Here is a 16,173-nt window from a genome sequence, read left to right on the forward strand (position 1 = left end):
CTGCAATCTGCACAAACTACATTTTAATAGTAAATACACGGCTTGCGTTCCGAAATATGCTACGAATTACGAATAGGCAGAAAGTAATCCGTAGTAGTTCGCAGCATGAAAGGGATTCGCAGAGAGCTTGTCTGGTCAGAGAGCTTTCTCTCCGGTTGAGTCTTTGGATTCGGCTCTCACGACCGTGGTGTGAGTAGCGAACGTTAACTCGTTTCCACACTGGTTTCATAATGCCTCGCATTTTTTTGTATGAATTTGCCCCATGTCAAATCCCATGCATTTTTGTTAGGATATTTATAGGTTGAGATTAACAGCATGGATTACATGGATATTGCGAAAAATGAAGACGGCTTAGAACCGCAGGTGAGTTAAATCAGGAGGATAAAATTCAGCGCTGATTATTCAATGTTAATTAGCCGAAACTTAGGTAAGCACAGGTTTTGCGTAGGTTATGTTGTACCGACGTTTGCTCAACGCATTTTATACCCCCTGAGATATTGTCATTCAGTCAGATATTTGGAAACACGATGCTCTCCATATTTAACATCGAAAAACGCATATCATCCCCGGTAATTATGCTTCGTTTAGCTTCTAAGCCTGTGTGAATATCTGTGAAGCATTTCATCCGCATTTACACTATTACTTAATACTTAAAACTAATAACAAATAAATTTTTACAGGATGCAAATCACAGGGTGGAAAAGCTCAAGGAAGCACACCTTTTGTTAAAGAAAAAACTCAGCTTATCCCAGTGAGTTTCGCTACTGAATATAGCTGCTATAGATTTATAAATCTGTTCAGAGGTATAAATTAATTTTTTCTCATCTGTTGCAGCGAATTAATAAAGCAATATAATGACAAATCAAAGGAATGTCAAGAACTCAATACTGAATTGGAAGTAACCAAGCATAATGCAGAAACAATAACACAAAAGCATAATTCAAGCTTGATTAAAATCACGCAATTAACACAAGTGAGTACCGAAAGTTTCAATAATCTCGTACAAAATAGTTCGGAATTCCATTCAAATTATCATTCCATGCACAAACTCAACATTGATGAAGAGACTGTTTTTATTTCTAGGAAAATGATGAGTACCGCCAAAAGATTGAGAATTTTTCAAAGACGATATCGGATCAGGAAATCAAAATTGCAGCAGATCGACAGCATGTACAACAGCTTATATGCAAAATGCAGGAGTCGGAGCAGATTCACTTATCGGAATCTAAAAAAGTGAATCACTGGAAAGGTACGACATATGCTGTGTCCACATTTTTTGAGTTTACTGCTGTTTCACTTATGTTTCCTGAAACACGAAGTTTCTATCATTTTTATTTTCTTTTATTTTAGAGAAAGCAAAGATGTTAGAAAACAAGTTGAAGGAAGACAAAAAGTTACACGAAGTTCAAATTAAAGAAAAGGAAACGCAAATCGACGTTCTAAAAACTGCTGGCACTGTGAAAAATCAAACTAAAAAGGGTATGTATGCTTAAGAAACCAGCATCTTGTTTTACTCGTCATCAATATTGCCATCACAAATAATTACTCAATATTCTGCTTACAGAAACCAAGATCACACACGAGAAATCTACGTGTACCGGTAATGAACTTGAACCAGTCATATTGAGACCGAAAATGGTGGACAAATGCGTATTGACGAACGATTTTTACAGCATAAAAGATGATCCGTACCCTCTATTTTGTACAAAATGTGAAGTAAAATTGGACCCTGCTCCATTGGACCAGATACTCGACAAGATGTCAACCTGTCCTGCTCTCATCACAGAAGTTACATCCCCCCGTAGAAAACCTAGTAAGCACATTTGTTACTTATTTTTTATGTGGATTGAGGATCGTTTCAGCAATGAACCTATAATTTCAGTGATCACCAGGCCGCACACAAACCCTCAAGATTCAGTACAAAGGGAATTGATACAGCCTGAAGCCATAAGTGACAATGTATGCACTCTAAGTCAAAATTTGGAACATGCAGAAAAGATTTCTGACATATCAAAGTTCGATTTCAAGCGATTGGAGCATAAAATTTGCCTGCTTGAACGGGAGCTGCAAAAAACGAGAAAGAAAGATACGCGAATCAGAAATCAATGTTCCAGTTGCCAGCATCTCAAAAACTGTTACGTAGCGCCACCCTATCATAATATATTTCAATCTGGAGCTATGATGCAAACTCAAGCTGAATTTCTGGAATTTAAAAATTGGCAACAAGGTTTGATAAATCGGAAGAGAAGGTGCCTAATTAATAGCCAAAAATCTGGTAGGCGTCAAAAAAAGTGGATGAAAAAACAAAAATTGCAAGACGGTACATCAGAATGGCACATTGATCCTATTCCAGTAAGAGAACCTATAGATTTCAATCATGGCAATATGCTTAGAACGCATTCTGAGACATCGAACGACCGATTAAGAGCCAAATCACCTCTGTTGAACTGTCAAGAGACGAAGATTAAGTCATCGAAACGCCACAAGAAAAGAACTAAGGAACTATTGAACTTATTTTCTACGAGCTCATGTGCCACGTCACCAAGTCATTCAGATCTTGATTCAGATGTATTCATGGATGAAGAACTTTGCGACAAAAAGCAAATGGACTCGCCAGAATCTGAGTTGTCCATGGATCGAGAAATAGTGAGAAATTCTGATAGAACGTCCGAACATTTACTTACAAGTGAACCGGTAGAATGTATTTCTAATGAACAAATTAAAAGTGTGAAGAAACCACAGCGAAAGTCGACAAAACTTTCGTTAGTGAGAAAAATGAGGAATTTAAAAAAGATCTGCAGTGACACAAAGCCTCCAATAAAGAATGTTGTATCTGTAAGCAACAAAAAACCACATTTAGTCCATACTCGAGTGACTGTACAGAATGCAAATATCAATAACGAACGCGGAAATGATGTTGGTTCAACTCATTTAGTTGAAAATGAAGCAAGTTTGAATGTCAACAATGATTACAGCCATGCGAAGAAACATAGAATAGCGCACACCACTCGCAAACCAGGAAACAGATCTCTTTATGGGGTGATTTCCAATTCATCAGAATTACCAAAGATTATAGAATCAGAAAAATCTTCGTTCGAAGATAAGTCTGTCAACAATAATACATTGGATAATTCTGAGAGTGAAAATGCTGCAGCAGTTGAAGTATCCAATGGCTGTATAGGTAATACAGAAAGGACCAGTTACAAGAGAGATTTCAATTCCTTAGCTGGGTACGAAGGTGAAAATAGATCAAATGATATCAGTGATACTGAATTCCCTTCATTGGCAACTAAACCGAGTGTCACATGCAGAAATGGCAACACTGACAAAATTAGGTCCAATGATCGTACAGATATGAAGGAATCTGTTGTGAATAAAACTTCAGTTAACAAGGATGTGATTTCTCGTCAACCATCTATTGTTATACCCAGAATGTATTTTGACGTTGCCAGTGTTGTAAATTCCTCCAGTGGTATGCAATGCTCAGAGAGTATCGAGACAAGAAAAGACTCACCTGTACCTAATTCTGATGTAGTTAGCAAAATCGATACACCACTAAGAATCTTAAGATCTAAAACCAAAGTCAAAAGGTCTAATAGTACAGTATCGTCAAGCACCGAGCCTACACAAACTACTGAAGATGCAGTTAACCGAAATCCCACACCTAATAAGCCTAAGAGAATATCACAGATAACAAACGTGGAACTTGCATCCCACAGTGATGTTATTCATTCACCAGAGTCTCTTGATAATGATGATGTGTTAGAGGTAGAATTAGATGTTCATGATACTTCTATTTCGGTCGAATCTGATGAATGTGAAGACTCGAGGAACAAAACATTCAACAATAAGAACGCTGTTCCCATATTGGCGAAGCGACCATATAAAAAGAAAAGAAGAGTTGATGTGTTAACTCCTAGTCCCATCAGAGAGTTAAGATCAAGGAGTATATTGTTGAGCCCTTCAAAAAATTCATTAAAACATGACGATGAGGAAACGAATAACGAGATTGCATCAAATGCCACAGAGTTAGAGTTAGCAAAGTGTAATGTCAATATGCAATGCAACAAAAGCTTTGGTCCAATATCATTGCTCGAGCAATATTTAACGGAACAAAAGTCCAGTACATGCAAGAAATTCAATAAAAAGCTACAGCAAAGAAAGGGTAAGTTCATACTCGTAATGCTAAAAACGAAAGTTGTCCACTGTCCACCCCTGTGGATTTACGTTAAAAAAAAATTCTTTTCAGAAAATCTAGTCTTGCAGGAATTGTCTGAATTAGTTGTAAACGAGGAATGGACAAAAATCACACTTTCAAATGCGACTGAAAGGCTTTCACACTTCAAAAAACATACATTAGCAAAGTGAGTTCGCATTTTCACTCTCCTTGACAAATTTATATGCAGGTATTATCAGACTATATGCACGTATTTAACCACTTCTTGCAGGTGTACAGTTGACTTCTTGTGCACAAAAGCAATGGAACATGAGTTGTTGGATCGTACTTATACACCTCCAGCTCCGATATTGTCAAAAACACAACAGCGAATTATCACTATGCTGATTGTCCTAAATCGAACGATACCTGACCTAATCAGACTTGTTCAAACTGGGATTGAGTATAAGCTTTTCCGCTTGGGTTTCGCACCTGAGGTCGATTATTGCACAAATTATATTAATGACAACAACATGCTAGACAACTTTGCACTATTCTCTGAAAATCATTTATCAAGAAAATAAGATTATTAACAAGTTTCCAAAAATCTCTGATTGTGTAAAATAGCAGAGTTCCAAATAAATCAAAGAAATTCAGAGAAGAATTTGTACAAATTTCAGGTAGAAGTTGTCGAAGAACTAGTACGCGTATTCACTGCATTGGCTCGAATACAGAAAGACAGGGAAAAAATTAGAATTCTATGCTGCGATGCTATATATTGCCTTGGGATGAAGGCAATCCCTCTCGTGTACACCGTTCTTATTAGTTGGCCTGAAGTATTACCCATGGCTGGAACAAGCAATGGTAGGAGTTTTACTTATTTACTCATGCGACGAACTCCCAGATCTTTTTCAATCACCCAAAAGACGAATAGAATATATCCTATTTAATTATTATGGATACCGTTTCCAGATCCACTGCTTCTGTGCCTAACTCAGGCGATAGTTATGCAGACCGGCGATACATCATTCCCCAAGTTCTTGCCCCTGAAGAAGCTTCTTTCCGGCTATTATAAGTACACGTCTGACGACCCTTTCTATAAAAATTTAACGCAGAATTTTATGACTGCTTTGAAAGGTAGATATGGTGAACGTTTAATACATTATATAATTCAAAATAATAATACCTACTACACTCTGTAATACATGTAGTATAATTATTGTGGTTTGAATATTTCGATTTCAGATAAACGTCAAAACGGTTTGGATACAGCAATAATACTTCTTGCTAAAAAGAAAGGTGCAATTTGGGCTTATAAGAATATTATTCAGGGTGGCTTGTTGCAGATGATCATTGAAAGGGTTCATCCGTCTATATACGATGCCTTTTGTCTCCTAGGTTTGTATCGTTCGACGTTATGATAGCTTTACGTCTAAGACGATAAAAACATCAGAAAATGTGTTTCAGGTTACATAATGCGATCATTTTCGGTAAATGACAAGGAAGGTTTCGTGAAAAACATCCTTGAACAGCTGTGTGCGCTCATGGTATCTGGAGAAGGTAAATTTGTTTCACAATTATTTGTATTCAAGTTTATACCTGATGATACTTGAACAGAAAATCTGATATTATGGAAAAAATGTTTACAGGTTCGATGCAACAGCAAGAAGGTGTTGCAACAGCACTGATAAGCTTAAATCGACACAAATTAGATGTCGTGGCAAAGACTCTTTTAAATTGGAAACCTAGCGAGCCGATTTCGGAACCAACGACTCAACTGCTGACTAACTTGTTCCGTATACACCAAACAAAGTGGTGGCTTAAATTTATCCGAAAGAACTCTATAACATTATCTATCGATGCAAAGATGTGATCCAAACCAGGTTTGCCGTATATATTATTGCAGTTTATTTCAGATGTTTATGATGATTTACTTTCATTTACTCGATACCTGATTCACACATTTCCTCTGAGTATTAAGGTTCAGAGTTTCTGATCAGTATACCAAACAGGGGCTTTAGTAATGGTTATAATCGCATCACCTAATCAATAAACTCCCTAAAGCAACACGAAATGAAGATAATTTTAATTTTTATTTATTTATACTTTGGATGCAAGGTAATTAAAATTAAAATTACGTGGGTAATTTGAAATTTTAATAACTCAGTGGTTGAATGATTACATAACATTTGCTCAGTTTTTACTCTTTGCTTGTAGATCTTGAACTACAACGAAAACGTTCATGTAATATAGCTGTAATACTTACAGGCAATATCGTAAGTACAATAAATTTCAATTCAACATTTTTATATTATTGCTACTTTATAATTCTCATTTTTCTGTCATATTATTCATGTAAATTTCAACAATGTTTTCAAGTATACTTTGTAAAATGTAGTTTCAAACGATACAATATATCATACATACGTTTTCGACATGAGAAAACCGTGTCTCGACCGTCATATTGTCATATATCTTCAAATAAGTGATAAAAGTATGGTACTTTTCATGATATATGATACGGAACGCAAATAACGAAAAAATTGATTAGATTGATCGAGGATCGGACGGTTGCTTGACCTAGATCCTGTATCTCTAGTAACATCAGCAGGTTACTGACCGATTACCTAGATCCTGTATCTCTAATAACATGGGCTGACGAGTACGTGGTAACAAGTAGAGATGAAGCAATTCCGATAAGACGGGGTACGACATAAAAAAAAATCGGCTCGCTACGACGTTCAATGAGTATGCAAAAGATTCTAGTCATTCGCATATACAAGACTAATCATCTTTCAATATAGGGTAGAGTTCGCGACGTCGCAGCAGGAGAAGAAACGGAAAAAAAAACATGATTATTAATTGGATATTACGTGTATATATGCATAGTACCAGTCAAGAGTAATAAAACTAAAAATTGTGGTAAATAAATTAAATTCAATTATTTTTTATGCTACTAAACATTTGGGAAACAAGATTACAAGTTCTCTTTCTTTTTCGTTCATTTTTTTTTTTTTTTTTTTTTTTCACTTTTAATAATAATATTTTAACATATATTCGTAAGCTTCCATACGCAGAGCACACTGGTACATGTATATTTTTTTACAAAAATAATTAACAATGTTTTTTTACAACATTGTCGATTAATGATTTTTCATTTTTTACTTTTTCTTTCTTTCTAGCTAATAAGGTTAGCAGCTTCCTTTGGATTTAGTTATTTATTTATTACTATTTATTAGTTTCAATGACGATTGCGTCACTTTGGTACATATACAACTGACAGCTTTAACCACAAGTATGTAAGGTGTAACGATGTATATTTTGCAAACTTTAATGAAATAAACAACAGTAGAACGAAGAAAAACCACACCCCTCTGCACAATCAATTTTACCTACCGGGCAACAAAGAATTAACAAATTGTAATATTGGTATTTTTGTAACCGATTTGACACGGCAGAAAATATATTAAATTTTTTCATCATTATTATTCCAAAATTAACCAGCAAAAAAATCTAGATTGTACAACAGCGGGGCGTGTTGTGATTATTAGAAACAAAAAGATACATATGGTGCTGTCTGATGTATTCAAATGCCACCACTGTCTTCACGTGTTATTAAATATATTAGATCACGTTACAGGTTCGTTAATAACTCTACTACGATTTTGGTACTGTGTTATAAGTCGAGAATATCGTCATTACCGATCTACATACGTAGTTTAGTTTTATTACGTTCTTTTTTTTCTCGCAGTCGACTGAGTTAGACAAAAGTTAGGAAAAAAGAGTAGAAAAACAAAGGCCACTGCCGGCTCTGCACGTCACACGCTTCATTCAATTTCTCCCATCACGCATTCGCTCACGTATATCATCAATCGCACCGCATAACATGTTGCAACATGTCCTTATAAAAAGTTATTACAATTATTATACTATTATTAATAATAATAATAAATTAGGAACCAAGTACAATATAATAAAGAATAATGAAAAGTTAAATAAGAATACAATATTTACGTTTACCTATTACTATTTATAAATTTTACTTTACTTTTATTTTTACTTTCTTCAACTCCTTTATCGTATGATTCTCTTTATACAGGGGAAAAAAAATATTCCGAGGCTACGCGATTTGTGTTCGTATTTTTTCTATTAATTTTTTCTACGACCTCTTTCTCTGTTATATCAACGAGTTAGGTCTAATTTAAATACTGGGGGAAAATGATTGATTGCAATTATTACAAAGTAATAATTGTCACTTAAATTATTTATATACTTATATATAAATATAAATATATAAATAGATTTATATGTATAGATACGCAAATAGAAGGGGAGGAAAACAGAACAGATTTAAAAAAACATGGAAAAAAAAAAAATTTGAAAAAAACACAAAGGAAAAGAAAGAGAAGTAAATATCTGTTCCTGAAGTATTATCTACAAATATACAAATCATCAATTGGATATTTCATGTTATTATGTTAATCCTATGAAATAATTATATACGTTACAGGCTAAATTAAATTAGCGTTTTATTTATATATAATAATAATAATAATCATGATGATGATGATGATGATGATGATGATGATAATAATAATATATTTCGTAATACGAAACAACAATAGATTGGTGTTCTGCAAGGGAATCACTTTTTTGTAATTGATTTAATATAATAGCAATAATAACAGACTCGACATTTTGTTCGTTTTGCGTGTACATATGTAATATAAGTTAGGCACGTGGGCAGCCCTAAAGATAATTTACTATTTACAAAAGAGGCCCGCCTCACTCGCGTTTACTACGCTTTCAATTATAAAGCGAATTTTGTATTATAGAAATTCGTACTTGTGGCTGCTACAAGTAAAAATTCATAACCATAGGCACCGACCATAATTATAATTTAAAAATTATAAAAATTAATCCGTATTCGGGAGCGGAAAGAGACACAGAAAAATTGTAATAAAAAATAAATATGAATGAATGAGCGAATGAAACTGAACTTTAATTATTATAAACATTTTTTACCTATTTTATTTGTACCGTTAAAAAATATTTAAATTCTGAACTGATCGTTTTTGCTTGTAGTAGTTTATCTCTTTCTCTCTCTCTTTCTCTCTCTCTCTCTCTCTCGCTCTCTCTCTCGCTCTCTTTCTCGACGGTGATGTTATGACGAACAAAGTGAAAAAAATAAAGAATAAATACACGAATTGTTGGCAATAAATTAACAGTTAGATTTTTTTAAATAGTTCTCTTATCCGTTTTTCACACTTCATTTCACACACAATAATCTTTCTTTACCGGATCGATCTAAAATATCATGTAATAAAAAAAAAACCGAAGATACATTAAAAGGAAATGATCGAACAGTGAACAAAAGCTTCGGTCCCGATCCGAGCCCTGATAATACATAATTACGATTACGAAGTGGTGCCGTTTCTATCCGGTGTTGAAATTGAGTAATTTTCTTCATTTTACGACATAAACTGCACGTTCGGAATGTTTCGACGATTAATTATTGGTAGATTATCTATCAGTTAGGATTCCCGGGGGGGACGGGCATCGAGGCGTCGTCCGTTTGATTAACAAACCATACTGAATATCGAGTGTGTATATGTATATAAGCGCGTGCTAAGCACAAGGCATCTTTTTTTACTGTTTTATGGAACTGAAATGAATTCCTTTCATTTTCTCTAACCAGCCTACTTAATATAACTAAATTTTCTTATAATTCCATCAATATTGGTTAGTATTTTTATTTTTTTAAATTTTATTAGTGAATATATACATATATAAATAAATATATATGTATATATGTATATTTATATATATATCTATGTATATATGTATAGAGTTTTTTGATCAATCAGTGTCTTGTTGCTATCTTCACTGTGTACACATCACTTTTTTTTTTTTTTGTTCCGGACTAACACTCTCGATACAGAAGTAGAAAAAAAGAAACCTCTGCGCGCTTCGATATAATTATTATAATTAACAATTATTTGGTCACTGATTAGAGCATGCGCGCGTATGTTTATTGTTTTGGTCGTCCGCTGATTGCATAACGAAGGGACAGTCTATGTTCTGATCTGTAAAAGTCAGCAACGTAGAGATGCGGAGGAAACGAACACGAGAAGTGAGTGTTGCAGCAGTCGTAGCACTTTTTGGTTTTCTTCACAGAGTTTATCGTAAGGCAGCTTTATAACTAAGCGCCGGAAGAAACTTTTCAGTTTTTCTTTTTAAATTTCCCTTACTGATTGTTTGACCGTTTCCCTTCGCTTATCGAGGCCATTCTCGTCGATTCGGTTGAACAGTAATTCCATTCCGGCATTTTAGTTTGTTCTATGGAAGGATTCCCGTTCTGAAAAATAAGAAATTCGGGTTTGAGTCGTTACCACGCTAACCAAATCTGTTAAGGAGATTTCAAATATGCCTCTATAATTGAAAAATCAAAACACCGTGATTCAGGTTGTCTCTTACAATGTGATTGGAATTTTTCGCCATGAAAATCCTGAGCGATCGACCATGGTTACTGAAAGGCCTGAGCTCCGGATCCCGACCCGGTCCGTCGACGGTGTCCACACAGTTACTGCTGAGGAGGATAAAGACACATTGGTGAACATATAGTTATCGGATATCACAAATCAAACGATACTTTTCTTTTTCAATGGTAAAATATACGTACATATTAATTAATAATAAATAAAAAAAAATAACTCACCTGGTGCGCAGCTCTTTTTGTTTACGTTTACAGTGGATGTACGTAGCTATGCAAATAATAACAACCAAAAATACTGCTATGGTGGCGCCTCCCGCTATGCTCGCAGTTTCCAACATCACACGTTGCCGCGAAGCTGGAAAGTTGAAAAAAAAAAAAGAAAAGAGAAAATAAATAGAAAGAAAGTCAGCGTTGAGTAAATATTGTATATAACTTGGTCCGTTGAAATTCAGTTAATGTGTTAAATATTTATGCACAAAAACTCGACACAAGCGGTTTTGAGAATGAATCAGAAACCAATCTGTCAAGATACTTTTTTAGTTTTATCTTTTGCAGATCTTTCCTACGATACATTTAAAAGCGTACAGTATATACTCACGTAAATAGGAACCATCCAGATCCTTGAACTCGCATCTTTCCCCGACATACCCGTTCGCACATCTGCAAAAAGTAAAGAACTATTTTCAAAAATTTTTTCTTCGCACAAATTAGAATCTACCTTGTAAATGTAACTGCAATGTCCATGGTTTTTTCCACAAATACTACAATTAACACAATTTTATTATTAAAACATTCACGTACTATAAGAATTTCTTTACGTGAATCACGATATCATTAACATATATGTACATATAGTACGTACGTATGTTAGACTACATTCGTCAATTTATCTATCTTTTTTCCAACCGTCTTTACGGATGAAAAACTTCTGCCATTTTTCTCTATCCCTTCCAACGTACAAAGGAAATATTACTTCGCTCGAGCGTAAGACGAAAAAATAAATGTCAAAACGAGAAACGTCAACGAAACTGCATGATCAGTGATGGTAGGTAGGTAGGTGGTTGGAATTCGTTGATCTCTTGTCTTTTATGTAAAAAATATTACATACTATACACGTATATGAATACAATTTACACAAACACACAGGTACAAGGAAAAGTATGAATGATTCAGTGGTTCGCACGTCTGGGAGGTCTTCTTCACCCCCTCGCTCTCTCCGTCTCTCTTCGTCCAATTCTCATCTTTATACCTACCTACATAGATAGACAGACACAACACGTAGAAACGAAACGTAAAACTCTGCTGCGTACGCGCGTTTAGGAATTTTTGGCAGACGTGTTACCTTGAAGAGGGTAAGGATTAACCGGCACAATAACGTCGTTCGCCGACCGTCTAAACTACGGTATAATTCCTGCATCTCTTTCTTTTTCTCGTATATACGTACGTATGTGTGTGTGTGTGTATTCTTTCGAATGCCGCCGCCGCCGCAGCAACCCGCCGCGTTTACGCGTAGTAACTGTAAGTATATAATAGATAGAGAGAGAACAGCCTACGATTCAAATTATTCCATTCCGGGATCCCACAGCTTCAGTCTAGGCTCCCGGGCCGCGGCATACCAGAATTTAGCCATCAGTTGCGGACAATTCATCCCGGCCCGCGCCTTTCCTGCGGTATTCTTCAAACGTTCACCGAAAACCGACAAAACCCACCCTCTCACATACCTACGTGCGTAAAGGCGATTTACGATTTTTATCCCACTTGACCAAAAGGATAAAAGCAAAGAGCCGGGGTCGGCGAGAGTGAATGGGGAAACAAAAATAACGTTCGCTTCCGAGAAAGAAAAATTTCACAAACTTGCATACCTACGGAAAACACAGTTTCAGTCACGTTTTCATTCATACAAGTTATTTACTTTCCTCGGAAATACCCGCAGATTTATCGATTTTCTTTATTTATTTTTCTTCTCACAGAAGTTTCAAAGCTTCCCTCGGACTCGAACCGATGATCTTTGTACGAGATCACAGGTTCTCATTCCCGTCTTGGCAATAATATGCCCTGTAACGATTGCAAACGACCAATCTTTTACAGCCTGTATATATATATGTATATATATATATTTATTCATTCGCGAAAACCGCAAATCAGCATCGTTATGTGCACGTAAATAATTGTATATAACATATATATATACACACTTATGTACATACAACGTACATAATACTGCGTATTGTATACAGCGGTGAAATGAATTGGTAATGAAAGGACCTCGAGCACGGAAACGCGGACCGTTTGCCGTTCAAGTTCGACGAAGACAGAGTGAGTTTCCCACGGTAATTACCCCAGCAGCGCTTTCCTGACCACCGTCAAAGACTCGCAGCAGAGCTATAAAGCTACGGGGGAAGGGTCTGACGGTTTTTCTCCTCCTTTGTCGTCATATATATATATATATATATTATACCTATATATACCCGTAACGATATTACTCCTATTTTCTTCTTTCATCGTCGAATCGAAATTCAGCCAAAACTCGTATAAGCGTGTAAGATTATATGGTGTAATGCAATCGACTGCAGCATTGACGAGAAAAACGGATTGATTTCTTTTTTTTTCACACTTTTAACGTAAATTTGATAAATATATCTCAACCGGCACAGTTACCGTAATCTCATTACACTCTTACAGATATATATATATATATATATATTTGCAGTAAATTATTGAGAAGCGAGAGCTGCTGCAACGCCGTGTATATGTAATACGCAATACTTACAAACAATTGTAGAGAACCGAATCGGCGATTTTAACGGTGAAACAAGTAGCTCCGTTCAGACAATACCATTGCGCGTAGTCATCCGGACACTTGTACATGTGGAATGTGATATTGGGTCGAGGCGTCGGCGTCGGTGGTCGTGGCTTTGGCGTAGACCGTGACGAGCATGCATCTGCACCAGGGAATCAGAGAAAAATACAAAACGCAGATTAGACACAGGGCATGAAAAAAAATAAAAAACAAGGTGAAAAATTATTCTTACATCATTATTACACGAAGCTGAAGTTCTACTGGCAGCAAGAGTCGGAAGCCGAACGTGCGAAACTTTTTGGAAATAGAAAAATGCATTTCAGTTTTATCCTCGCAATTTGTATAAAAGTACGCGAGGGTTCTTCGCGGTATTTGAAAAAAAAACAATTTTCATTGCCTTATTCGAACGAACGTTGAAACGTTTCGGTTGCTAATTCTGTCTGCCAGCTTCAATCTCGTCATTGTTACACATTACACTCGTATTTCAGGGTAAACGTGATTAAATTCCACATACATATTATATACATAATTACATACTTATAGTTGTATAATAATGCGTGCGAAAACCATACGCTCGTGTACAAGCATATTAGTATATAAAAAAAAAGAAAGAGAACTGAATCTAGAATACGGATTACTACAACGATTCGTGGGTACAATAATATGTGTTTCGATGAAAAAAAATCCTCCGCAACGTACTCTATAATGATGGAATACTTTTACTACTGTGCCACAGCAGCAGCAGACCGGACTCTCAATGTACAGCACATTGACGGACTTTCACTAATTCATATCCAGTTTATGTGCGTATAATTTATATACATCCTTGTCCGGTTTGCGAATCGGTATAAAAAGAATTCCTGGACAGTTGTCAATACGTTTCCTTGTTTTTTGCAAAATTCTACCACAATCTACGCGTATATTGTATATATATATATATATATATATATATATATATACTATAAAGCGATAGAAAATTGTATGGTAGAGGTACGAAGGATAGCCGGCTACAGATATCTCGTACACCTGATGCATAATAGATATAAGCGCATTAAGCGATTGAAATATCGGGAATGAAAATTGAACCCGCGTTTATAATGGATCGCAATAACGCCATATAATATAACGATCAATTAAAGAAGACGGGATATAATAATACCCCGGCGCGATACAGCTGGTAAGGTATATAATGCGCGTGGCGCGTTCACGTTCGGGTCCGGTCGGTTCGTTTTAAGGTTCACCGTGACTAAATCGTGTAAGTAGGTAGGTAGGTACGTATTTAGAGGCGTGTAAGGATACGCAATACATGTACACACACGTAGGCCTATTACACGCGTATATAGTAACGTCAAAATACGTACGTCAATTAAGTTGGCTAACAAGTTTACCGCGGCAAAACTCACTTATCCCATTACCTGATCCCACAGAGAGCATACATACACCCACCCCACTCGCTCATCGGGCGCATCGTACAACGTATGTATGTACACCACCATCCGTAATAGACCTCCCCTGCCTGTACAATAATGAACAAGATGAAAAAAATAGAAGAAGGAGAGAATACGCGTGTAGAGGGGGGAGAAGGCACGATGCGGGGCTGAAAAATTGCAATGCGCGCGTGTATGTATGTATGTATGTATGTATGTATGTACGTGTGTGTGGTGTAGACGTATCAAACGCATGTGGGCTTGCATGCACACGGCGTCGTCGTCGTCGTCGTGTTGCTGCATCGACGAAGTTCAACGTTTGTCAAATAAGTGCTTTAGAAACTTCCGAATGGTTCTAGTTTTGGTCAAACATAAAAGAGCTGGCGATATTCTATGCCTCGGGGGAGTGTCTGCCTGACTGGCTGCGTCGCGATGCCTCCTCTCTCTCTCTCTCTCTTCGTCCCTACCTACGCCTGCTTGTCTGCACGATCGTCCCTGCGCCGCGTGTTACCAGCGTATGGGTATTATAACTGTATGAATGAATGAAGGCTGCATGGAGCGGAGGAGGGAGGGAAGGAGGAGGAGGAGGAGGAGGAGGAGGAGGAGGAGGAGGAGGAGGAGGAGGAGGAGGAGGAGGAGGAGGAGGAGGAGGAGACTACGGGGAGGTCCTTGCGAGGAGCGGAGCACCATAGCTAGCTGCTGCTGCTGCCGCTGCTGCTGTTGCAGTTACAGGAGTGCACAAAACCGCTGCACCGCATCTGCCCTCTGCTCCGACCCGGCCAAACGCCGCGGCTATCTGTCACCTGTTCAAATTTTCACAATCTGCTGTGCGTCTCGCGTACACATAAGCATATATATACACCTATGTACATACATACGTATACTGGATGCAAAAGGTGTGCGCGTGTATGGGTGTACGTATTATAATGCGGATATGTTGTAATGAAACGAGGTCTGCGCGTACGTGACGACTCAGGCGAGATGACAAAATTCTTCGGCATTTTCCTTATTTCTGTTTCAGAGCCTTGGAACAAGATTCCTCGGTAAAAATCCCTACAAGTTTGCTCACCACGTTCGTTATTACACATATACGCGACGTATGCGGTTATAACATTATACAAACGAAAGTTCGTTATTTTCTTATCGTTTTTTGTTTCTTCTTACATACATTTTCGCCGAAAGTTTACGTCGATTTTCATTATATTTACATTTTATTCTTTACTTTCCACTTCTATCGCCACGTGTTTCAAAAAGCACACATCGCCCGTGCAACAAATTTTCTCAAACAGCATCT

At 36.7% G+C, this 16,173-nt stretch overlaps 2 protein-coding genes across 8 annotated transcripts in view; one reads left to right on the forward strand and one right to left on the reverse strand.

Annotated features, from left to right (window-relative positions):
- Window positions 1–95: 95 nt before the first annotated feature.
- On the forward strand, window positions 96–8,252 carry LOC124217697 (repetitive organellar protein). Of its 3 annotated transcripts, XM_069133069.1 has the most exons (15): window positions 96–189; window positions 290–363; window positions 681–751; window positions 835–973; window positions 1,084–1,249; window positions 1,351–1,479; window positions 1,565–1,813; window positions 1,883–4,165; window positions 4,250–4,364; window positions 4,449–4,653; window positions 4,837–5,020; window positions 5,129–5,293; window positions 5,402–5,554; window positions 5,624–5,716; window positions 5,806–8,252. In XM_069133069.1, exons 2-15 carry the CDS (start codon window positions 316–318, stop codon window positions 6,027–6,029), a joined length of 4,224 nt encoding a protein of 1,407 aa, XP_068989170.1. In that variant the 5' UTR covers window positions 96–189; window positions 290–315; the 3' UTR covers window positions 6,030–8,252. The 3 variants fall into 3 exon arrangements, with proteins under 3 accessions (XP_068989170.1, XP_068989171.1, XP_068989172.1); XM_069133070.1 differs by lacking the exons at window positions 96–189; window positions 290–363 and adding an exon at window positions 449–569; XM_069133071.1 differs by lacking the exons at window positions 96–189; window positions 290–363; window positions 681–751; window positions 835–973; window positions 1,084–1,249 and having other exon boundaries at window positions 1,377–1,479; window positions 1,565–1,600; window positions 1,674–1,813.
- Window positions 5,902–16,173, reverse strand: part of LOC124217578 (pro-epidermal growth factor) — a 44,972-nt gene continuing 34,700 nt past the window's right edge. For 4 of the 5 annotated variants that reach the window (XM_069133073.1, XM_046623421.2, XM_046623453.2 and 1 more), the window contains exons 4-8: window positions 13,423–13,594; window positions 11,251–11,312; window positions 10,875–11,007; window positions 10,634–10,745; window positions 5,902–10,514 (exon numbers count right to left, since the gene is read on the reverse strand). In XM_069133073.1, coding sequence (XP_068989174.1) covers window positions 10,404–10,514; window positions 10,634–10,745; window positions 10,875–11,007; window positions 11,251–11,312; window positions 13,423–13,594 — 590 coding nt within the window. In that variant the 3' untranslated portion in view covers window positions 5,902–10,403. The remainder of the gene's footprint in view (window positions 10,515–10,633; window positions 10,746–10,874; window positions 11,008–11,250; window positions 11,313–13,422; window positions 13,595–16,173) is intronic. The other variant, XM_069133074.1, reaches the window with a different exon arrangement.

Source organism: Neodiprion pinetum, chromosome 1, assembly GCF_021155775.2.
Source record: "Neodiprion pinetum isolate iyNeoPine1 chromosome 1, iyNeoPine1.2, whole genome shotgun sequence".
Taxonomy (NCBI): Eukaryota; Metazoa; Arthropoda; class Insecta; order Hymenoptera; family Diprionidae; genus Neodiprion; species Neodiprion pinetum.